Consider the following 24154-nt stretch of genomic DNA (forward strand, 5'->3'; position numbering starts at 1 on the left):
TTTTCTTTGGCCAGTCTGAGATATGGCTTTTTCTTTCCAACTCTGCCTAGAAGGCCAGCCTCCCGGAGTCACCTCTTCACTGTTGACATTGAGACTGGTGTTTTGCGGGTACAATTTAATGAAGCTGCCAGTTGAGGACTTGAGTCATCTGTTTCTCAAACTAGACACTTATGTACTTGTCCTCTTGGTCAGTTGTGCACCGGGGCCTCCCACTCCTCTTTCTATTCTGGATAGAGCCAGTTTGCGCTGTTCTGTGAAGGGAGTAGTACACAGCGTTGTACGAGATCTTCAGTTTCTTGGCAATTTCTCACATGGAATAGCCATAATTTCTCAGAACAAGAATAGACTAGCGAGTTTCAGAAGAAAGGTCTTTGTTTTTGGCATTTTGAGCCTGTAATCGAACCCACAAATGCTGATGCTCCAAATACTCAACTAGTCTAAAGAAGGCCAGTTTTATTGCTTCTTTAAATCAGAACAACAGTTTTCAGCTGTGCTAACATAATTGCAAAAGGGTTTTCTAATGATCAATTAGCCTTTTAAATGATAAACTTGGATTAGCTAACACAACGTACCATTGGAACACAGGAGTGATGGTTGCTGATATTGGGCTTCTGTACGCCTATGTAGATATTCCATTTTTTTTAATCAGCCGTTTCCAGCTACAATAGTCATTTACAACAATAACAATGTCGACACTGTATTTCAGATCAATTTGATGTTATTTTAATGGAAAACAAATAGCTTTTCTTTCAAAAACAAGGACATTTCTACGTTACCCCAAACATTTGAATGGTAGTGTAATATATATATATATAAATACGATATATATATATATATATATATATATATATATATATATATATATATATATATTTTAAACTGGGCTATGTACAGGTGCAGTAATATATATATATATTTTTTGGGGGGGGGGGTATATATATATATATATTCCAAAATCTTGTGTATCTTAAATTTCCATCATTAATAATAATGTTGATAGTTCATGCAAAGGATTGTGACCTATAACCAGGATTGCCATTGCATTACATTTTTGTCAAGCAATTATTATTTTTTGCAAACAATTGTGATTCATCCTATATTGTCCCTAAAATCCTTACCCCCTAGCAACAGATGTGGGACACACACTAAACAGTTGTTACATCCCAGAGCCAACTCAAGAAAGGACTTGATTTACGAATGCATATAAAGTTACAGCCTTTTGAGAAAGCATGCAAAATGTATTTATTTCACCTTTATTTAACTAGGCAAGTCAGTTAAGGACTAATTCTTATTTGCAATGACGGCCAACCCCGGCCAAACCCGGACGATGCTGGGCCAATTGTGCGCCACCCTATGGGACTCACAATCACGGTCAGATGTGATGCAGCCTGGATTCGATGTGTGTGTTTCAGGGGAAGGAGGCGTATCTGATCTCCATCACCTATGACTTGACATTGGTTAATCAAATTAGACTTAGAATATGACTTAGAATGACTTAGAATATGTGGACAACTACAAATACCTAGGTGTCTGGTTAGACTGTAAACTCTCCATCCAGAATCACATCAAACATCTCCAATCCAAAGTTAAATCTAGGATTGACTTCCTATTTCACAACAAAGCATCCTTCACTCATGCTGCCAAACATACCCTTGTAAAACTTGACCATCCTACCAATCCTCTACTTCGGCAATGTCATTTACAAAATAGCCTCCAATACCCTACTCAATAAATTGGATGCAGTCTATCACAGTGCTATCCGTTTTGTATATACTACCCACCACTGCGACCTGTATGCTCTCGTGGGTTGGCCCTCGCTTCATACTTGTCACCAAACCCACTGGCTCCAGGTCATCTACAAGACCCTGCTAGGTAAAGTCCCCCCTTATCTCAGCTCGCTGTTCACCATAGCAGCACCCACCTGTAGCACGCGCTCCAGCAGGTATATCTCTCTGGTCACCCCCAAAACCAATTATTCCTTTGGCCGCCTCCCCTTCCCGTTCTCTGCTGCCAATGACTGGAACGAACTACAACAATCTCTGAAACTGGAAACAGTTATCTCCCTCACTAGCTTTAAGCACCAGCTGGTCAGAGCAGCTCACAGATTACTGCACCTGTACATAGCCCATCTATAAATTAGCCCAAACAACTACCTCTTTCCCTACTGTATTTATTTATTTTGCTCCTTTGCACCCCATTATTTCTATCTCTACTTTGCATATTCTTCCACTGCAAATCAACCATTCCAGTGTTTTACTTGCATTATTGTATTTACTTTGCCACCATGGCCTTTTTTTGCCTTTACCTCCCTTATCTCACCTCAATTGCTCACATTGTATATAGACTTATTCATCTACTTTTTTCTTTTCTACTTTTCTACTGTATTATTGATTGTATGTTTGTTTTACTCCATGTGTTACTCTGTCTAGTTGTATGTGTCGAACTGCTTTGCTTTATCTTGGCCAGTTTACATTTGTAAATGAGAACTTGTTCTCAACTTGCCTACCTGGTTAAATAAAGGTTAAATTAATTTAAAAAACACTGGTCCCCTGTTGTGACCATTACCCAAGCATCTCTGTGCAGTCAGATCTTAGATTATTTTGTGCCACCAGGGTCACAATAATATGTCCCCTCTGGTTGGCCGAGTGTGATCCCCTCCCTTTGGGTTACTGCAGCCAGTGTTGCCAGCACTGCCACTACCTGGTTGGGGGTACCCCACCGGAATCCCCACTGGCTAGGTACGAGGTCATCAAGGTTCTCATTAGCAGCTTTGAGAATGTCCCTTTTGTGGGGGCTCTGGCTTTGTAGTACCAACCCTGCCAGGCAGGCTCAGAATCTTGAGGGGGCTGTGCTGCTCTAGTAGGTCTCTGTCCACATTACAGTAAGCCCATAAAACAGATATGGACCCTAGTCGCTCAGGTGGGTGTCTAGGGTTTAAGGTTGGGAACAGTTCCATCATGATAGGACAATAAATATGAGGATGTATAATTTATTTAAAAATGTATATCCCTCATCTGCACAAAATTGAAAGTTCTCTCTCGCTACCCCTGCTCACAGATACACATTGGTTCTGGGAAATGCAACAGTTTCCTTTCTCACTCACTTAACACCACACAAAACACACACCACACCTTCCATGACAATACATCCACACATCCACATACTGTGCCTTCTATGTCTTCTGTTTGCTATATTTTTATCTCCACCATGTTGATTGAGTACTTTTGTGTTCCAATTCGTTATATTTGAAGACATTATTTTGCTAGTTATCTTTCGAATGCCGTCTTATCCATTTATAAAATACGATAAATGGAAAAGTAAAGAATTATTTTACAACAATCTCTATCTTGAATGGTATAGTTGTATTTTCTTTAACAATTGTTTAATTTTATTGCTTTATCTATTTTTTTTAATTATTATTCAAATCCCTAACATGGCTAGTATTGGTTGTTCTATTATTCAACCCCTCTGTGAGAACTTTGTAATTTTTAGAATACCCATGGAGTAGTCTTCAGGGCACACACTTAATATGTTGTGAAATCTGATATGAATGTATTGTAATGCTTTAAAATGTATAACTGCCATAATTTTGCTGGACCCCAGGAAGACTAACTGCTACCTTGGCAGCAGGCCCTTGAATACCAGGCCATTAGGACCTGATGGAGGGACAATAGAGCCCTGAGTACCAAACCATTAGGACCTGATGGAGGGACAATAGAGCCCTGAGTACCAAACCATTAGGACAGGATGGAGGGACAATAGATCCCTGAGTACCAGGCCATTAGGACCTGATGGTTGTTAGCAAGTTGGGTACTACCAACAGCACAAGTCCAGAGTGCATAAAAGGAGATTACCATGACTCAACAGTCACACAGAATTTTACTGCGGTCATGACTTATGACTGCCAGGGTGGCGGTAATACGGTCACCGCAGTAGCCCTACGTCTGGCACCTACTACCATACCCCATTCAAAGGCACTTCTATCTTTTGTCTTGCCCACTCACCCTCTGAATGGCACACACACGCAATCCATGTCTCAATTGTCTCAAGGCTTAAAAATCTTTCTTTAACCTGTTTCCTCCCCTTTATCTACACTGATTGATGTAGATTTAAAAAGTGACATCAAAAAGGGAGCATAGCTTTCACCCAGATTCACCTGGTCAGTCTATGTCATGGAAAGAGCAGGTGTCCTTAATGTTTCGTATACACAGTGTATATTGACAGAGTATGACAGAGTACAAAATAAAACATGTACAAATATAAAGGATTATATTCTATGCTGAAACATGTTAAATAGCAACTATATTCACTATATTGACACAGTGCCTTCAGGAAGTAGTTCACAGCTCTTTTTTTGTTGTGTTACAAAGTGGGATTAAACATTTCTAAATATATATATAAATATGAAAAATAAAACACTCATATATCTTGATGAGATAATAATTCAACCCCCTGAGTCAATACATGTCAGAATCACCTTTGGCAGCGATTACAGCTGAGTCTGTCTGGGTAAGTCGCTAAGACTCTGGGTTGTGCAACATTTAAATTTGCCCATTATTATTTTCAACTCTGTCAAATTGGTTGTTGATCTTTACTAGACAACCATTTTGATGTCTTGCCATAGGAAGAGTCTTGGTGGTTCCAAACTTCTTCCATTTAAGAATGATGGAGGCCGCTATGTTCTTGGGGGATCTTCTGTCTCGGAGCTCTACGGACAATTCCTTCAACCTCACGGCTTGGTTTTTGCTGTCAACTGTGGGACCTTATATAGACAGGTGAATGCCTTACCAAATCATGTCCAATCAATTTAATTTACCCCAGGTGGACTCCAATCAAGTTGTAGAAACATCTCAAGAAGGATCAATGGAAACAGGATGCACCTGACCTCAGTTTCAAATCTCATAGCAAAGGGTCTAAATGCAAATAAGGCATTTCTGTAAATAAATTTGACAAAATGTTTAAAAAAAGGTGTTTCACTTTGTCACCATGGGGTATTGTGTGTAGATTGCTGAGGATTAAAAAAAAATTAAATCCATTTTAGAATAAGGCTGTAACGCAACAAAATGTAGAAAAAGTCAAGAGGTCTGAATACTTTCCGAAAGCACTGTAGTTACCCTGCAATAAGGCCTCTGCTATGCGAATCATTTGTGGCTGTTTGAGGGGTAAGTGTGGGTATTTGCATGTGGGTAGCAGTCAGTGGGGAGTTTGCTCAGCCGTGCCCTAGATTTACTGGAGCCAAATGATAATGAGCTGTGATTGATGTGAGCTCTCTCCTCTTTTTATTCTCTTTAGGACCGATGGTTCTGGCGACTGCGGAACAAAGAGGTGCAGGAGGGCTACCCGATGCAGATTGAGCAGTTCTGGAAAGGTCTACCGCCCCGTATCGACGCCGCCTACGAGAGATCGGACGGCAAATTCGTATTCTTTAAGGGTATTTTAACTCCCTTCTCCTTTTCAAATGTGATATAGCCCTTTTTGCACTGATCAGTGTTATTGTTAGCTAAGTCATTTTCGCTTTAGGTGACTAAACTTGGATTAGAGACACAGTACCAACTATAAAACCCCAATCTCTAAAACGGTCCTTGTACGGTAGTTCAATTTCCAAGCCCTGAACATGCAGATGCCCAATAGTTGAGGATCCACAATACCACTTTGACCTAGGTCATGTTCATTATTAGGGCACGCGACAGGAAACATGTAGCCCTTTCCTGTAGTCAAATGACCTAGTGCCCTCATGGGTGGAATGTTATTAATTCTCATAATTTCATAATTACTAAGCATTATTTAAGAAATGACGTGGAAAATCCTGTGTTTCTATGTCAAACAATTATATTTCAGTCTTCTGGGATGAATATAAAGTGTAATATTGGGATGCAAAGAAAACATTTAAACTCTATTAACAAACCTAAAGCAATGGTCAATCTGCTATAGGTTTCGAGCTATTGTAGCTATTTTCACAACCACAATTATCAGCACAGTTACTGGCATTGGTGCGAAAGGGCTGGGTTTTGATGAATAAACAAGTTGTGGGTGTGTCTAGACTTAGCCCCCCACTGGCCAATCAGAACATGCTCCAGGGCTAAATATGTGGTTGCTTTCAATTGTGTATTTACAGTGTTTTATGTATTGTCTTGGAATCAACTCCAATACCAATGATAGTCCGTTATAGTTTGTTTAACAGCTTACAGAAACAAAATGTTGATCCATCTTTGCTAAATATGTTAACCTCAACCTGTTTGCAGTCCAAATTGCTCTAAGTAATTGCATGGTTTCAATGTTAGGTCCGTCTTTCAGATGGGACGTTAAACGGGTGTCCTGACTCTCTGAGGTCATTAAAGATCCCATGGCACTTATCGTAAGAGTAGGGGTGTTAACCCCGGTGTCCTGGCTAAATTCCCAATCTGGCCCTCAAACCATCACAGTCACCTAATAATCCCCAGTTTTCAATTGGCTCGTTCATCCCCCTCCTCTCCCCTGTAACTATTCCCCAGGTCGTTGCTGCAAATGAGAATGTGTTCTCAGTCAATTTACCTGGTAAAATAACAGATTATTTTTTTATTTTTTTAAAGTGGGAATATATACATAGCATTCACACTGATACTGTCAATATGCAAGATTAAATTCATTATTGATAGGGCCTAAAAAGAGAATAAGAAGAAAAGAATAATTCTAATCAAATTTTAAACAAAATGAAACCACAACTTGCTTTAAATAGGCTATGTGTAAATACACTTACAGACAAACATAACTGCTTCCTGTAGGCATGCAATATTAAAATAATGCAGACTAAAGAGGTTTTTACTGTAACGGCCATTGGTGGAAGAAGGTGAGGACCAAGGTGCAGCATGGTACGTGTTCGTCATTTTATGAAATAGGACTGAACGCTAAATACAAAGTAACAAAAGGCGCAACCGAAACAGCTCCGTCAGGTGCAAAACACACTAAACAGAAAATAACTACCCACACCACACAGGTGGGAAAAGGCTACCTAAGTATGGTTCTCAATCAGAGACAACGATAGACAGCTGCCTCTGATTGAGAACCACACCCGGCCAAACACAGAAATCCAAAACTTAGAAAATGAACATAGAATGCCCACCCTAGTCACACCCTGGCCTAACCAACATAGAGAATAAAAACCTCTCTATGGCCAGGGCGTGACATTTACGTACATCCAAACGTTTCACAGTAGCTGGACAAAGATCCAATATAAAGAGAAAGTGAGAATGTCCACTCAGCGTTATACTGATGTTTTACATACAGTACCAGTCAAACGTTTGGACACACCTACTCATTCAAGGGTTTTTCTTTATTTTTACTATGTCTACATTGTAGAATAATAGTGAAAACATCAAAACTATGAAATAACACATACAGAATTATATAGTAACCAAAAAAGTGTTACACAAATCAAAAAATATTTTATATTTGAGATTCTTCAAAGTAGCCACCCTTTGCCTTGATGACAGCGTTGCACACTCTTGGCATTCTCTCAACCAGCTTCACCTGGAATGCTTTTCAAGTAGTCTTGAAGGACTTCCCACATATGCTAAGCACTTTTTGGTTGCTTTTCCTTCACTTTGCGGTCCGACTTATCCCAAACCATCTCAATTGGGTTGAGGTCGGGTGATTGTGGAGGCTAGGTCATCTGATGCAGCACTCCATCACTCTCCTTCTTGGTTAAATAGCCTTGAAACAGCCTGGAGGTATTTGGTCAGGTGCAGGTCATTGTCCTGTTGAAAAACAAATGATAGTCCCATTAAGTCCAAACCAGATGGGATGGCGTATCGCTGCAGAATGCTCTGGTAGCCATGCTGGTTAAGTGTGCCTTGAATTCAATTTTAATTTTAATTTTTGATTTTAAATGTTTACCTTATTTTTAACTAGGCAAGTCAGATTCTTATTTTCAATGACAGCCTAGGAATAGTGGGTTAACTTCCTGTTCAGGGGCAGAATGACAGATTTGTACCTTGTCAGCTCTGGGATATGAACTTGCAACCTTTCAGTTACTACATGTGTTATTTCGTAGTGTTGATGTCTCACTATTATTATACAATGTAGAAAATCTGTTCATTTTTTCAACTACAATAAATGCAGTACATGTCAAATGTAATGATATCATAAAATCACCATCATAAAAAAGACAATGCATTGCAGTTGAACCAGCCTTTGTTATAGAAGGCCTAGGGTAAGGGTAGCCAACGGTGGGCTTGTGTTTCAAAAATCTGAAACGAAAAACAAACAATTGTAACAGACAAATAACTTTTAAATATGAGATTCATCGGTATTCACTGAGGTTCTCATCTCTCGTTTCATGATGAGCATGAACACATGTAGCCTACATCATGGAGGGGGTTTTACGCACATCCAAAGCATAGCTAATATAATGTAACGTTAGCTCACTGGTTTGCTCCTCTCAAACTTGGTATTTTAATAATTCTTTAGTGATTTAAGATTTATTTCCAAGCTGTCTCACGAGCCGAACACTTTATCGACGGTTTTGACTACATTGGGCAGGACAAAAAGAAAACAGACTTATTTGAGAGGGGGGGGGGCACTATGCTTTGTTTTTAATAAAATAAAATGGGGAAAAATGCGCATATGGGCAGTGCGTGTCAAGGCTGGATCGGCTGCGTTTCCACTGTCACAACTAATGTCATATCCAACTGCGTTACCGCTAAAACCAGATTTGGTTGGTCTTAAATATCCCTACCAGCGCTGCCTGAAATTAGCACTTTGGATCATTAAGGACGTGCCTCAAATATTTCCACCCCTTCCATCTGAGCACAAGCATGCTGATGTTAAACAGGTAAATTGCTAAACCTGGTGTTAAGGCTGGAATATGCCAGTGCGCCATGCCGAAAATAGAGCCCTATATCTGACATGGCACAGGTGTCTTCTTATTCTTAAGCCCATAACCATGTATGTGAGGTGTATACTTTTGTTTCAAAGTAGATTTGTTTATAACTACCAAGAAACACTGAGACCCTGATCTAGCTCACTTCAGTAAAAGGTTAACAAAATAAAAAATAAAAAGTTTTACAATGGAAAATGAAAATAGTTTGAGATAATCTCCCCGTTTCAGTCGGTTTTCCTGTGTTTAGTGCCTAATGAACATGACCCTGTTGTTGTTTACCCCACAGGTGACAAGTACTGGGTATTCAAAGAGGTGACTGCTGAGCCCGGGTACCCCCAGAGTCTGGTGGAGCTGGGTAACTGTCTCCCTAAGGACGGCATTGACACAGCACTGCGCTGGGAGCCCGTGGGCAAAACCTACTTCTTCAAAGGGGACCAGTACTGGCGCTACAATGAGGAGAAACGCATGGCCGACCCGGGCTACCCCAAACCCATCACTGTGTGGAAGGGCATCCCCGAGGCGCCGCAGGGAGCCTTCGTCAGCAGGGAGGGCTGTGAGTATAATTATCCACAGACCATGTGGCTACTGCCTTGAAGCATGCAGAGGGACAGGGGTTTGGGTTCATTCCATCTCAATAACGTCAATTCGGGGAGTAATTTGAAATTACAATTATTTTCATTGGGGAATTGGAATTTCTGTTTACTTTATGAATTAACTACATTTGGTAATGTAATTGCTATTACAGTAACAAAGCACTTGGACTGTTATCGTAGTGACGTACATAAGCTGTAATTGCACATTGAAACAATAACTGAAGTCTTACAATAACAACATTGCACTTTTATTTGAGTCTTATCAAAAGGCCCCATTTACAGCTTGCGCTAACATGTGGGTTTGTGATCAAAGTTTGTGATCAAAATGAAAATATCTGTCCACATTGTTTTCCTGGTGACCAGATATCCTGGTGCCTCCCTTTATGCATATTATTTAAACAGATATATTTTCAAAATAATATGAATGCATTTGTTTTAAGACAATTATTGATGCCTGTCAATGCCTTTAGAGGCTGGTAATAATGATGATTTTCATGGTTTGACAATCGAGATCTGGGACCCTGACTACCTCTGGAGTAAAGTGCCAATGTTATAGTCGGCCTACTAAATATGTATACAGAATATTCATCAAGCACGAGGTAAATATTATACAAGATCTAGCTTCAAATGTGTTGACAACACATTCGTAACACAGCAGAAAATAATTCATCATGTACACACTAAAACATTAGGGTTCCTCAAAAGCTCTTTGGGAAGGGTGACGGTTCTATGTGGAACCTTACTGAAACAAAAGGAAACTTTCCTCTTTTAGTGATAATTGAAATGTAGGGGCGGCAGCTCATTAGAATATTTTGGGGCGTGGTTTGTTCACAGCTTTTTGTGTAACCGTGAGTGAGTGTCATTACAGTTGATTTGATCTGTTGTGTTATGCTAGTACATGTTATAACTATGGCCAGTGACAGTGTCTTGTGAAAGACTCATGTATGTCCTTGTGTCAATTGAGAACTGTTGACTCAGTAGTTTTCAATTCTCTCCTCGGGGATCCCAAGCCATTCCAGAGCTAGCACACCTGATTCAACTTGTTAATAAGCACAATAATAAAAGCGATGGTATTTTAAGAATATAATTTGGCTATTAAACCAAAATAAAAACATGTTTGGTTCTACAAAGAACCTTTGAGATTGAGAAAAGTTCTTTATAGAACAATTCTCCATAAAGGTTTTATAAGGAACCATCAAAAGGGTTCTATATAGCCCCAAAAAGGGTTATATAGCGGAACCCTTTTTTGGTGCTATAGGGAACCTTTTTTTAATGTTGCTTTATAGAAGTTAATGAAAGTGTTCTTTTATAGCAACATACATGTTCCATTTAGAACCTTATGAGCATGGTTCTTTATAGAACCTTAAAAAAAGGCTCCATATAGCACCAAAAAGGCTTCCCCTATGGTTTCATGCCAAAGCACCCTTATTTGGAACTTTATAGAGCCATTTCTTTTTAGTGTGTATTTATGAAGTCTCAGCAGCTTCTGTGAGTCAGAATTGCTCACCGTTCTCTGAGATGCTTTTGGCTAATATTAACCCATCTGTGAGAGCCATGTCAACATCAGATACTTGGCCCTTCTGGCCAGAGGGCTGTCGCTGAACTGTTGGCCGTCTGTGTCCGAGGACTGTTTGTGCCATGAGTGTAGTGGAATTGGCGGTGTCAGGGTCAGAGGGTTAACCCAGCCAGAGGCCTCAGCCCCGCCACTCATTTGTGCTGCTCTAGCAAAAAAACGCTGCACTGCCTCGGCACCTCCTGGGAGACTTCCTCTAGAAGAAACTATCATCACTTTTTGCGAGTCATGTCACAACCTCCTGAAACACATTCCACAGAGGACTTGAGAACATGAGAGGTGGAAATCAGAGGGGGTGGCATGGTCCATTTGACTAGTCCGTCCACTAGCCTGTAGCTCAGCCATTTTCTTACGGGATCTGGAGGTGCTGTTTTGGACCGCAGCAGAGGGGAGTACTTCATCAATCAGTAGCCTCCAGGGTTTCTGTGGTCCTCTGATTGCCACACATTCTCAATCCGTGTGCCTTTTCTCCCAGGCATTGCATAGTACAAAGAACTACCCCTCCAAAACAAACAGGGCATTTAGAGAGTTATGGTTTGGAGACTGCATTTTCGGTTGTAAAGCTTTGACAGCATAACTTTATGATATGACAAATAGATAATCAGGTACAGTGTTTATTTGGACAAGGGAATGTTTGAGTAGCCTGATTACCAATCCACATCGCTCCTGGCCAAACGAATGTGTGGAGAATGTATGGCGTGAGTGATCGAGCAGCAGAGTTAAATTCAGGATGAGTTGTCAGGCAGAATGTTTGAGGTGTTAGATTTGCAAACTATACAAGTCAATCTGTTAGATACAAATTAATTTGTACTTTTGCTCTCTTTTCCCCTCTTTAGTTTATACCTATTTCTACAAAGGGAAGGACTACTGGAAGTTTGACAACCAGAAGCTGACCGTTGAGCCCGGCTACCCCAAGTCTATTGTCAATGACTGGATGGGCTGCCACCAATCAGACATGGAGAAGAACAAAGACCGGCAGCTTCCCCACGATGACGTGGACATCATGGTGACCATCAATGACGTGCACAGCACTGTCAACGCCATCGCTGTGGTGATTCCCTGCATCCTGTCCCTGTGCATCCTGGTCCTGGTCTATACCATCTTCCAGTTCAAAAACAAAGGGGTGCAACAGAACGCCACCTACTACAAACATCCGGTCCAGGAGTGGGTATGACAGGCTTAGGCAGCGCGCCGCCACTTACGATACGAAACTGCGCTGAGAGGGCTACAAAAACTCTGAGCACCATGTGACCAGTGCCTGTCTTGCACAAACCCTTTGCGAGAAGGGAAGGAGGGGAATTAAGTTACTCCCTTTCATCCACTGTCAAGGACCTCTAGATGAACATCGCCAAAATTGAGTATGTTGAATATTAGCATGAGGCGATTCATAGGACGCTGGGAGGCTTTGAGGGTAAGGACAGAGCACAGCAAATCCGATTGCTCTGCCTTTTGCGCCTCGTCTATCTGTTGTCCATTCTTATCTGGCTGTTTCAGTGGGGGTTGTCACACATACTTTACCTCGATGGGACTCCCATACACTTTTTCTCAGGGGGAGAGAGAGGGGGAGCCTACCCTCACATAGCCAGGTACCAGTAATCTGTCCAGTATCAACTTGTACATGAACTTCAAGTATTATCAAGTCAAACAAGATATTTAAATATTTTTTTTTTACTTGAACAAAAAATGTAGTAGAAAGGCCATAGAAAAGAATACCAAGGATTTCTGTGGATCATTTAATATTTTCAGTTCAAGAGCTTGGAGTTATCAAGAGGAGAAACTTTGTACATCGCAAATGATAAATGTCTTCATAGCCAGACCTCTGCCTCTAGCGATGGACTCACCTAAGCTAGAGGACTGAGACTGTAATTATGTCTTCTGAAGGACCGCCGCTATACCAACATCCCCCAGCACAGACTCCCTGCTCCTCTGCCTGAACCAAGGGGCGTAGGAGAGAGCGAGTTAGCATTTAAAGACATTGGTCACAGTTATCTTTCTTAGAATTATACTTAGTTTTATTTTTTTTACATGCCTCAAGGCGTAGAGGAGTACCTATGGCCATTTCCATAGGCTAAGCATGTCAGACCAACATTGACTAGGCACAATGAACTGCTGTTGAGGCAGCCTGAATTGCACTCCATACCCCTCTTCATTCCTCCTTATTTCTCTCACTTTCTCTCTTCCTCCAACTGTGTCGCTCTCTCTTTATATACAATGCCCTCCGTAATGGCTGGGAAAATGAAGCATTTTGTCTTCTTTTGTCTCCTCTACACTCCAAAAGTTTGGATTTGAAATCAAACAATGACTGAGGTTAAGGGGCAGACTGACATCTTTAATTTGAGGGTGTTTTCAATCATATCGGGTGAACGGTTAAGAACTTACAGCACTTTGTGTACGTATTCCCCCCATTTTAGGGCACCAAAAGTATTGGGACAAATTCATGTGTATTAAATTAGTAAAAAGTTAAGTATTTGGTCCCATATTCATTACACACAATGGCTACATCAAGCTTGTGACTCTACACATTTGTTGGATGCATTTTCTGTTTCTTTTGTTTGTGTCATTTTGGAGACCCTTTTATTGTAAATAAGAATAGAATATGTTTCTAGAAAGTTACAACGCACAAATATCATACCCTCCCTAAAAAAATGCTAACCCCCCTGTTATTCTAATGGTGAGTGTTATGAACTTGAGTGAAGACCCAAAAGCGGTTTTAACAGAAAACAGAGTTCTTTAATGAAAAAACAGGAATGGCATAAATCCTCTTCCAACGTTGTCAGCGGAACAAAAAGAACGTTAGTATAGTGCAGGTGGCACCTGCCAGGCAGACTCCGACAGGACAGGACAAGGTGGAAGCAAACGAGACGACAGCTTGCTTCTGGCATCAAAAAACACAAACAAGAATCAGACACTGAAAGTAGCAGGAACAGAGAAAGAAATAGAGACCTAATCAGAGGGGGAAGAGAGAACAGGTGTGAAAGAGTGAATGAGCTAGTTAGAGGAGATGTAGAACAGCTGAAGAATGAGAGACAGAGAAGGTAACCTAAAAAGACCAGCAGAGAGAGAGAGTGAAGAGAAAGGACAGGAACAGACATAACAAGACATGACAGTACCCCCCCACTCACCGAGCGCCTCCTGGCGCACTCGAGGAGGAAACCTGGCGGCAACGGAGGAAATCATCGATCAGCGAACGGTCCAGCACGTCCCGAGAGGGAACCCAACTCCTCTCCTCAGGACCGTACCCCTCCCAATCCACTAGGTACTGATGACCACGGCCCCGAGGGCGCATGTCCAAAATCTTACGAACCCTGTAGATGGGTGCGCCCTCGACAAGGATGGGGGGGGACGAGCGGGGCGCGAAGAACGGGCTTAACACAGGAGACATGGAAGACCGGGTGAACGCGACGAAGATAGCGCGGGAGAAGAAGTCGCACTGCGACAGGATTAATGACCTGGGAAATACGGAACGGACCAATGAACCGCGGGGCCAACTTGCGAGAAGCTGTCTTAAGGGGAAGGTTCTGAGTGGAGAGCCATACTCTCTGACCGCAACAATATCTAGGACTCTTGGTCCTACGCTTATTAGCGGCCCTCACAGTCTGCGCCCTATTACGGCAAAGTGCCGACCTGACCCCCTTCCAGGTGCGCTCGCAACGCTGGACAAAAGCCTGAGCGGAGGGGACGCAGGACTCGGCGAGCTGAGATGAGAACAGCGGAGGCTGGTACCCGAGGCTACACTGAAAAGGGGATAGACCGGTAGCAGACGAGGGAAGCGAGTTGTGGGCGTACTCTGCCCAGGGGAGCTGTTCTGACCAAGACGCAGGGTTACGAAAAGAAAGACTGCGTAAAATGCGACCAACAGTCTGATTGGCCCGTTCGGCTTGACCGTTAGACTGGGGATGAAAGCCGGACGAGAGACTGACGGAAGCCCCAATCAAACGGCAAAACTCCCTCCAAAATTGAGACGTGAACTGCGGGCCTCTGTCGGAAACGACGTCAGACGGAAGGCCATGAATTCGGAAAACATTCTCGATAATGATCTGAGCCGTCTCCTTAGCAGAAGGGAGCTTATCGAGAGGAATGAAATGAGCCGCCTTAGAGAATCTATCGACAACCGTAAGAATAACTGTCTTCCCCGCTGATGAAGGCAGTCCGGTGATAAAATCTAAAGCGATGTGAGACCACGGTCGAGAGGGAATGGGAAGCGGTCTGAGACGGCCGGCAGGAGGAGAGTTCCCAGATTTAGTCTGCGCGCAGTCCGAACAAGCGGCGACAAATCGACGCGCGTCACGTTCCCGAGTGGGCCACCAGAAACGCTGGCGAATGGAAGCGAGCGTACCCCGAACGCCGGGGTGGCCGGCTAACTTGGCAGAGTGGGCCCACTGAAGAACGGCCGGACGAGTAGGAACGGGAACGAACAGAAGGTTCCTAGGACAAGCTCGCGGTGACGGAGTGTGAGCGAGTGCTTGCTTTACCTGCCTCTCAATTCCCCAGACAGTCAACCCGACAACACGCCCGTCAGGGAGAATCCCCTCGGCGTCGGTGGAGACCTCAGAAGAACTGAAGAGACGAGATAAAGCATCAGGCTTGGTGTTTTTTGAGCCCGGACGATAAGAAATAACAAACTCGAAACGAGCGAAAAACAGAGCCCAACGAGCCTGACGCGCATTAAGTCGTTTGGCTGAACGGATGTACTCAAGGTTCCTATGGTCAGTCCAAACGACAAAAGGAACGGTCGCCCCCTCCAACCACTGTCGCCATTCGCCTAGGGCTAAGCGGATGGCGAGCAGTTCGCGATTACCAACATCATAGTTACGATCTGACGGCGATAAGCGATGAGAGAAAAACGCGCAAGGATGGACCTTGCCGTCAGAGAGAGAGCGCTGAGAAAGAATGGCTCCCACGCCCACCTCTGACGCGTCAACCTCAACAACAAATTGGCTAGAGATGTCAGGTGTAACAAGAATAGGAGCGGATGTAAAACGATTCTTAAGAAGATCAAAAGCTCCCTGGGCGGAAACAGACCACTTAAAGCACGTCTTAACAGAAGTAAGGGCTGTGAGGGGAGCTGCCACCTGACCGAAATTACGGATGAAACGACGATAGAAATTAGCGAAGCCCAGAAAGCGCTGCAGCTCGACGCGTGACTTAGGAACGGGCCAATCAATGACAGCCTGGACCTTAGCGGGATCCATCTTAATGCCCTCAGCGGAAATAACGGAACCGAGAAAAGGGACAGAGGCGGCATGAAAAATGCACTTCTCAGCCTTCACATAAAGACAGTTCTCCAAAAGGCGCTGGAGGACGCGTCGCACGTGCTGAACATGAATCGAGAGAGACGGAGAAAAAATCAGGATATCATCCATGTAAACGAAAACAAAAATGTTCAGCATGTCTCTCAGGACGTCGTTAACTAGTGCCTGAAAGACAGCTGGAGCGTTAACGAGGCCGAAAGGAAGAACCCGGTATTCAAAGTGCCCTAACGGAGTGTTAAACGCCGTCTTCCACTCGTCCCCCTCCCTGATGCGCACGAGATGGTAGGCGTTACGAAGGTCCAATTTGGTGAAAAACCTGGCTCCCTGCAGGATCTCGAAGGCTGAAGACATAAGAGGAAGCGGATAACGATTCTTAACTGTTATGTCATTCAGCCCTCGATAATCCACGCATGGGCGCAGGGACCCGTCCTTCTTCTGAACAAAAAAAAACCCCGCTCCGGCGGGAGAGGAGGAGAGAGACAATGGTACCGGCGTTGAGCGAAACCGACAAATAATCCTCGAGAGCCTTACGTTCGGGAGCCGACAGAGAGTATAATCTACCCCGGGGGGAGTAGTTCCCGGAAGGAGATCAATACTACAGTCATACGACCGGTGTGGAGGGAGAGAAGTGGCCTTGGAACGACTGAACACCGTGCGCAGATCGTGATACTCCTCCGGCACCCCTGTCAAATCGCCAGGCTCCTCCTGTGAAGTAGAGACAGAGGAAACAGGAGGGATAGCAGACATTAAACAGGTTACATGACAAGAAACATTCCAGGATAGGATAGTATTACTAGACCAATTAATAGAAGGGTTATGGCGCACTAGCCAGGGATGACCCAAAACAACAGGTGTAAAAGGTGAACGAAAAATTAAAAAAGAAATGGTTTCGCTATGATTACCAGAGACAGTGAGGGTTAAAGGCAGCGTCTCACGCTGAATCTTGGGGAGAGAACTACCATCTAAAGCGAACAAGGCCGTGGGCTCCCTAACTGTCTGAGAGGAATGTCATGTTCCCGAGCCCAGGTCTCGTCCATAAAACAGCCCTCCGCCCCAGAGTCTATCAAGGCACTGCAGGAAGCAGATGAACCGGGCCAGCGGAGATGGACCGGAAAAGTAGTGCGTGATCCAGAAGGAGAGGCCTGAGTAGTTGCGCTCACCAGTAGCCCTCCTCTTACTGATGAGCTCTGGCTTTTACTGGACATGAGGTGACAAAATGACCAGCGGAGCCGCAGTAGAGACAGAGGCGATTGGTGATTCTCCGTTCCTTCTCCTTGGCCGAGATGCGGATACCCCCAGCTGCATAGGCTCAGCATCCGAGCCGGCGGAGGAGGGTGGCAGTGATGCGGCAGGTGGCAGTGATGTGGAGAGGGGAGCAGCGGAGAACGCGAGCTCCTTTCCTCGAGCTCGGCGACGAAGATCAAACCGTCGCTCTATGCGAATAGCGAGAGCTATTAAGGAGTCCAGACTGGAAGGAACCTCCCGGGAGAGGATCTCGTCCTTAACCTCGACGAGGAGACCCTCCAGAAAACGAGCGAGCAAAGCCGGCTCGTTCCAGTCACTTGAGGCAGCGAGAGTGCGAAACTCAATAGAATAATCCGTTATGGATCGATTCCCCTGACATAGGGAAGACAGGGCCCTGGAAGCCTCCTCCCCAAAAACAGAACGGTCAAAAACCCGTATCATCTCCTCCTTAAAGTCTTGATACTGGTTAATACACTCAGCCCTCGCCTCCCAGACTGCCGTGCCCCACTCACGCGCCCGTCCGGTAAGGAGAGAAATGACGTAGGCGATGCGGGCTGCGCTCCTGGAGTAAGTGTTGGGCTGGAGAGAGAACACCACATCACACTGAGTGAGGAATGAGCGGCACTCAGTGGGCTCCCCAGAGTAACACGGCGGGTTGTTGATCCTGGGCTCCGGAGACTCGGAAACCCTGGAAGTGGGCGGTGGATCGAGGTGGAGTTGGTGAACCTGTCTTGTGAGGTCGGAGACTTGGACGGCCAGGGTCTCAACGGCATGTCGAGCAGCAGACAATTCCTCCTCGTGTCTGCCTAGCATCGCTCCCTGGATCTCGACGGCGGAGTGAAAAGGGTCCGGAGCCGCTGGGTCCATTCTTGGTCTGATTCTTCTGTTATGAACTTGAGTGAAGACCCAAAAGCGGTTTTAACAGAAAACAGAGTTCTTTAATGAAAAAACAGGAATGGCATAAATCCTCTTCCAACGTTGTCAGCGGAACAAAAAGAACGTTAGTATAGTGCAGGTGGCACCTGCCAGGCAGACTCCGACAGGACAGGACAAGGTGGAAGCAAACGAGACGACAGCTTGCTTCTGGCATCAAAAAACACAAACAAGAATCAGACACTGAAAGTAGCAGGAACAGAGAAAGAAATAGAGACCTAATCAGAGGGGGAAGAGAGAACAGGTGTGAAAGAGTGAATGAGCTAGTTAGAGGAGATGTAGAACAGCTGAAGAATGAGAGACAGAGAAGGTAACCTAAAAAGACCAGCAGAGAGAGAGAGTGAAGAGAAAGGACAGGAACAGACATAACAAGACATGACAGGTGAGAGGTTAGCATGGCTTGGGGGGTATGATATCAAATCAAATCACATTTTATTTGTCACATACACATGGTTAGCAGATGTTAATGCGAGTGTAGCGAAATGCTTGTGCTTCTAGTTCCGACAATGCAGTAATAACCAACAAGTAATCTAACTAACAATTCCTAAACTACTGTCTTATACACAGTGTAAGGGGATAAAGAATATGTACATAAGGATATATGAATGAGTGATGGTACAGAGCAGCATAGGCAAGATACAGTAGATGGTATCGGGTACAGTATATACATATGAGATGAGTATGTAAACAAAGTGGCATAGTTAAAGTGGCTAGTGATACATGTATTACATAAGGATGCAGTCGATGATATAGAGTAGAGTATATACGTATGCATATGAGATGAATAATGTAGGGTAAGTAACATTATATAAGGTAGCATTGTTTAAAGTGGCTAGTGATATATTTACATCATTTCCCATCAATTCCCATTATTAAAGTGGCTGGAGTTGAGTCAGTGTCAGTGTGTTGGCAGCAGCCACTCAATGTTAGTGGTGGCTGTTTAACAGTCTGATGGCCTTGAGATAGAAGCTGTTTTTCAGTCTCTCGGTCCCAGCTTTGATGCACCTGTACTGACCTCACCTTCTGGATGATAGTGGGGTGAACAGGCAGTGGCTCGGGTGGTTGATGTCCTTGATGATCTTTATGGCCTTCCTGTAACATCGGGTGGTGTAGGTGTCCTGGAGGGCAGGTAGTTTGCCCCCGGTGATGCGTTGTGCAGACCTCACTACCCTCTGGAGAGCCTTACGGTTGAGGGCGGAGCAGTTGCCGTACCAGGCGGTGATACAGCCCGCCAGGATGCTCTCGATTGTGCATCTGTAGAAGTTTGTGAGTGCTTTTGGTGACAAGCCAAATTTCTTCAGCCTCCTGAGGTTGAAGAGGCGCTGCTGCGTCTTCTTCACGATGCTGTCTGTGTGAGTGGACCAATTCAGTTTGTCTGTGATGTGTATGCCGAGAAACTTAAAACTTGCTACCCTCTCCACTACTGTTCCATCAATGTGGATAGGGGGGTGTTCCCTCTGCGGTTTCCTGAAGTCCACAATCATCTCCTTAGTTTTGTTGACGTTGAGTGTGAGGTTATTTTCCTGATACCACACTCCGAGGGCCCTCACCTCCTCCCTGTAGGCCATCTCGTCGTTGTTGGTAATCAAGCCTACCACTGTTGTGTCGTCCGCAAACTTGATGATTGAGTTGGAGGCGTGCGTGGCCACGCAGTCGTGGGTGAACAGGGAGTACAGGAGAGGGCTCAGAACGCACCCTTGTGGGGCCCCAGTGTTGAGGATCAGCGGGGAGGAGATGTTGTTACCTACCCTCACCACCTGGGGGCGGCCCGTCAGGAAGTCCAGTACCCAGTTGCACAGGGCGGGGTCGAGACCCAGGGTCTCGAGCCTGATGACGAGCTTGGAGGGTACTATGGTGTTGAATGCCGAGCTGTAGTCGATGAACAGCATTCTCACATAGGTATTCCTCTTGTCCAGATGGGTTAGGGCAGTGTGCAGTGTGATATTTGTGCATCTGTAACTTTCTCGCTTTTCATTATTCACGATTCATACCCTCAAATTAAAGATGACAATCTACACTTTAACCTTATAGTCATTGTTTGATTTCAAATCCAAACTTTTGGAGTATAGAGACAAAAAAATAAAAAATGCTTCACTGTCCCAATCATTGCGGAGGGCATTTATCTAACACCCTACATTTCATTGAAATGCTGTCCTCGTGATCTAATTTACAGTTTTGTTTTTAACCTCGCTTTCAATAGGAAAGATGTACAATGGGAAAGTGATGTTTAAAAGAAAGATCCAGGTAGAGTCTTTTTGCACAGGGGTGCATTGGTACACTGGGGTAATTACCATACTTTGTCTATCTCTGTAGGGCAGGTCAGGATTTCCTGAGTTCAGCTGTTTCTTACCCTGATAAAAACAAATACACAGATGACCCATGATAAAAGCAAAGTTATTTCATACGTTCCATTTATTTCCCTGTATTTCTATTCACTACTTTTGCTACAGTAGAGAATTATCATGTATTCATCTCACCCAGATAATAATGTCAATGCAGTTGCCAGGACTGAAATCAGAGAATTTTTCCTGTACAGTCGGAAATGCAAACGTAGTTTATTTGAGGTTTTAAAAAGGCCTCTAAAGTTTGTAATTTCCAGAAACATCTACAAAAATGTCCTTTAATTATAATCCACATAATTCCCATTTCCCATTGCTGCAAGATTATTAGCCTGCTGTAGCAAACTGGCTCAAATTAAGATCCAAGATTAAGATCTGTATAGTCCTTGATACTGTATTTTCTGACTTAATTCTGACCCCAATGGGGTTTGGTACCACACATCAAACATGTAGTCTTTATTGACTTTTAAAAGTGTTTTTAATTTTCTTTATTTGTACTTTTATTTGCTGTTGAAATTATGTATTATCATTAGCGAATATCCCGCTCTGGTTGTATGTATCCTATCGAGCTAGTAAATGTATATATATTTTTTGCAATCACAAATATGAGGAATCGGTTGAAAGGAGACTTGACTTTGCTATTTTGTCATTGCATTGACAATCTGTCAAATTGTTCGTTGTTGTTAAAAAGTTTTGCTTATTTAAATGATGAAACATGTGACTATTCTCATTTATACTGAACAAAAAGAAATGCAACATGGAACAATTTCAAAGATTTTACTGAGTTAACAGTTCATATAAGGAAATCAGTCAATTGAAATAAATAAATTAGGCCCTAATCTATGGATGTCACATGACTGGGAATACACTAGGTAGGGATGTGGATCAGAAAACCAGCAAGTATCTGGTGTGACCACCATTTGCCTCAAGCATCCCGACACATGTCCTTCGCATAGAGTTGATCAGGCTGTTGATTGTGGCCTGTGGAATGTTGTCCCACTCCTCTTCAATAGCGGTTCAAAGTTATTGACAGGCCATGGAAGAACTGGGACATTTTCAGCTTCCAGGAATTGTGTACAGATCCTTGCGACATGGATTATCATGCATTATCATGCTGAAACAAGAGGTGACGGCGGCGGATGAATGACACCACAATGGGCCTCAGGATTCCATCATGGTATCTCTGTGCGTTCAAATTGCCATAGATTTTTGTTTTACTGAGTGTTTGTTGTCCGTAACTTATGCCTGCCCATACTGTGACAATCCTCTTCAAGGTTAGTACACAAATTAAGCGTGAGACTGACACAAAATCAATGTTTGTTTCGCTGGCCTGGACCGACCAGGCCGCAGGCATGATCGAGGATCGCAGGGTTCGGTACACAAATTGGCTTCTCAGTAGATCAGGGTCCAAACAACCAACAGGTAAGTCCAGATCATACACGGTAAATCCAGACGATATATTATCACTTTCTCTTTTCAATGGTTCACAGCTCCTTGCTCTTCCCCTCTTCCTGGTGTGGCTTGACCCCTTATATATATAAATATATATATATATGTCGGCCTAACCTTGCGAGCCTTCCCCTTGCTTCTGCGGCCGTCCATTTTGTGCTTTGTGGCCATCTGGCCACCCCTTAGTGAGAGGGCAGAGCCCATTTATTAGTTCTACCCTCAAATATCCGTCATTTATCACTCGGCCCCCTTCTGTGCCACAATACCATAGCCCCACCATTCTGTTCACAACATTGATATCAGCAAACCGCTCGCCCCCACACAACGCCATACACGTGGTCTGCGATTGTGAGGCTGGTTGGACATACTGCCAAATTCTCTGAAACATTTCTCTATAGGCTTATAATAGAGAAGCACATTCAATTTTATGGCAACAGCTCTGGTGGATATTCCTGAAGTCAGCATGCCAATTGTACACTCCCTCAAAACTTGAGACATATGTGGCATTGTGTTATGTGACAATTGCATTTTAGAGTGGCCATTTGTCACCAGCACAAGGTGCACCTGTGTAATGATCATGCATTAATCAGCTTCTTGATATGCCACACCTGTCGGGTGGATGGATTATCTTGGCAAAGAAGAAATGCTCACTAAAATGAATGTAAACAAATTTGTGCACACAATGAGAGAAATAAGCAATTTGTGAGTATGGAAAATGTCTGTGCTCTTTCATTTCAGCTCATGAAACAAGGGACCAACACTTTACATGTTGCATTTGAATTTTTGTTCAGTGTAATTGATAACGTATGACAATGACCAAATCTAGACTTTCCTTTTAACATACAGTATTCCTTATATTTGCAAATGCAAAAAAACATATGGTCTGTAGAATGGGATACCTGGACAGGCTACACGATTAAGATATCTTAAGAGATTAAGATCACTTTATTGGTCAATTGCACAAAATGTCCAACCCGAATTTGACTTAACCCCAACCCATCTGAAAGACACACATAAAGGTTTTGGAGAGGTGTGGTGGGCTGCCACCCTGGGGGCCTAGGGAGCTGTCGTTATGAGAAATTAAGTGCCTTGCATAAGGACATGATGTAAGTCAATGGCATCTAGGATTTGATACCAGCAACCCTCCGGTTCCCTGCACAACAGATTTTGGATTCCAAATGGCAACCCTCCTGTTGCTGGCTCACCTCTCTAACTGCAAGGCTACCTGCAACCAGAGTGGGACTTCCACTTCTAATGGGTCTTAATAGTGTGATAATCACTGGCAAAGTGTTGTTACAATCTTAAGAATAGTATATTTAAACTGTTAATGTTCTTTTCCTAATAATTTGACATGCTTTTTTTTATCATGCCTTTGAAGTACTTTTCTTAGTTTTTCTGCGATGTTGCTACGTCATGGTAACTCTTGTGAGATTCTTCTCAGTTGTGTCCCTCTCTCCCCGTTCCTCACACACACACACACACACACACTCAAACGCCATGTAAACATTTGGATATTACATATTGATAAGTGGAGTTGAATAGTTAAATGGCCTGATGTTTCGTATAAAGCTATCTGAAGTGGACTTATTATGGTGAGAATTTGAAATTTTGACAGTTTTCTGGAAACTCTTGTTTTTACATGTTTGCCTTATGGGTTTTCACAACCACTGGAATCCCTATCAGAATTCTGATAACATGTACTATGAAATTACATTGAAAGTAACTGCATAGATTTTACAAATATTTACTCATTATCCACATTTTTTTTAATAATCTCAGATGTGCACACTGATGTTACCTCTATAACACTGCTCACTCCTTGTCATAATGTAGTACTACTAACAAAGCAATTACATCTATGGTTTTATTCGTAACTAAGTTGGGGAGAGCTTATATACTGCAGATATGGATGC

General features: G+C 43.4%; 1 protein-coding gene and 1 long non-coding RNA gene across 2 annotated transcripts in view; one reads left to right on the top strand and one right to left on the bottom strand.

The window, feature by feature from the left end:
* The window catches only part of mmp24 (matrix metallopeptidase 24), an 84490-nt gene extending 71240 nt beyond the window's left edge, over positions 1 to 13250 (top strand). The window contains exons 7-9 of the mRNA XM_064965421.1: positions 5293 to 5431; positions 9144 to 9410; positions 11860 to 13250. Coding sequence (XP_064821493.1) covers positions 5293 to 5431; positions 9144 to 9410; positions 11860 to 12197 — 744 coding nt within the window. The 3' untranslated portion in view covers positions 12198 to 13250. The remainder of the gene's footprint in view (positions 1 to 5292; positions 5432 to 9143; positions 9411 to 11859) is intronic.
* LOC135539513 (uncharacterized) overlaps positions 7291 to 24154 on the bottom strand; it is a 35747-nt gene continuing 18883 nt past the window's right edge. The window contains exon 4 of the long non-coding RNA XR_010455624.1: positions 7291 to 7733. This is a non-coding gene — a long non-coding RNA (uncharacterized LOC135539513). The remainder of the gene's footprint in view (positions 7734 to 24154) is intronic.

This window comes from Oncorhynchus masou, chromosome 5 (genome assembly GCF_036934945.1).
Source record: "Oncorhynchus masou masou isolate Uvic2021 chromosome 5, UVic_Omas_1.1, whole genome shotgun sequence".
NCBI lineage: Eukaryota > Metazoa > Chordata > Actinopteri > Salmoniformes > Salmonidae > Oncorhynchus > Oncorhynchus masou.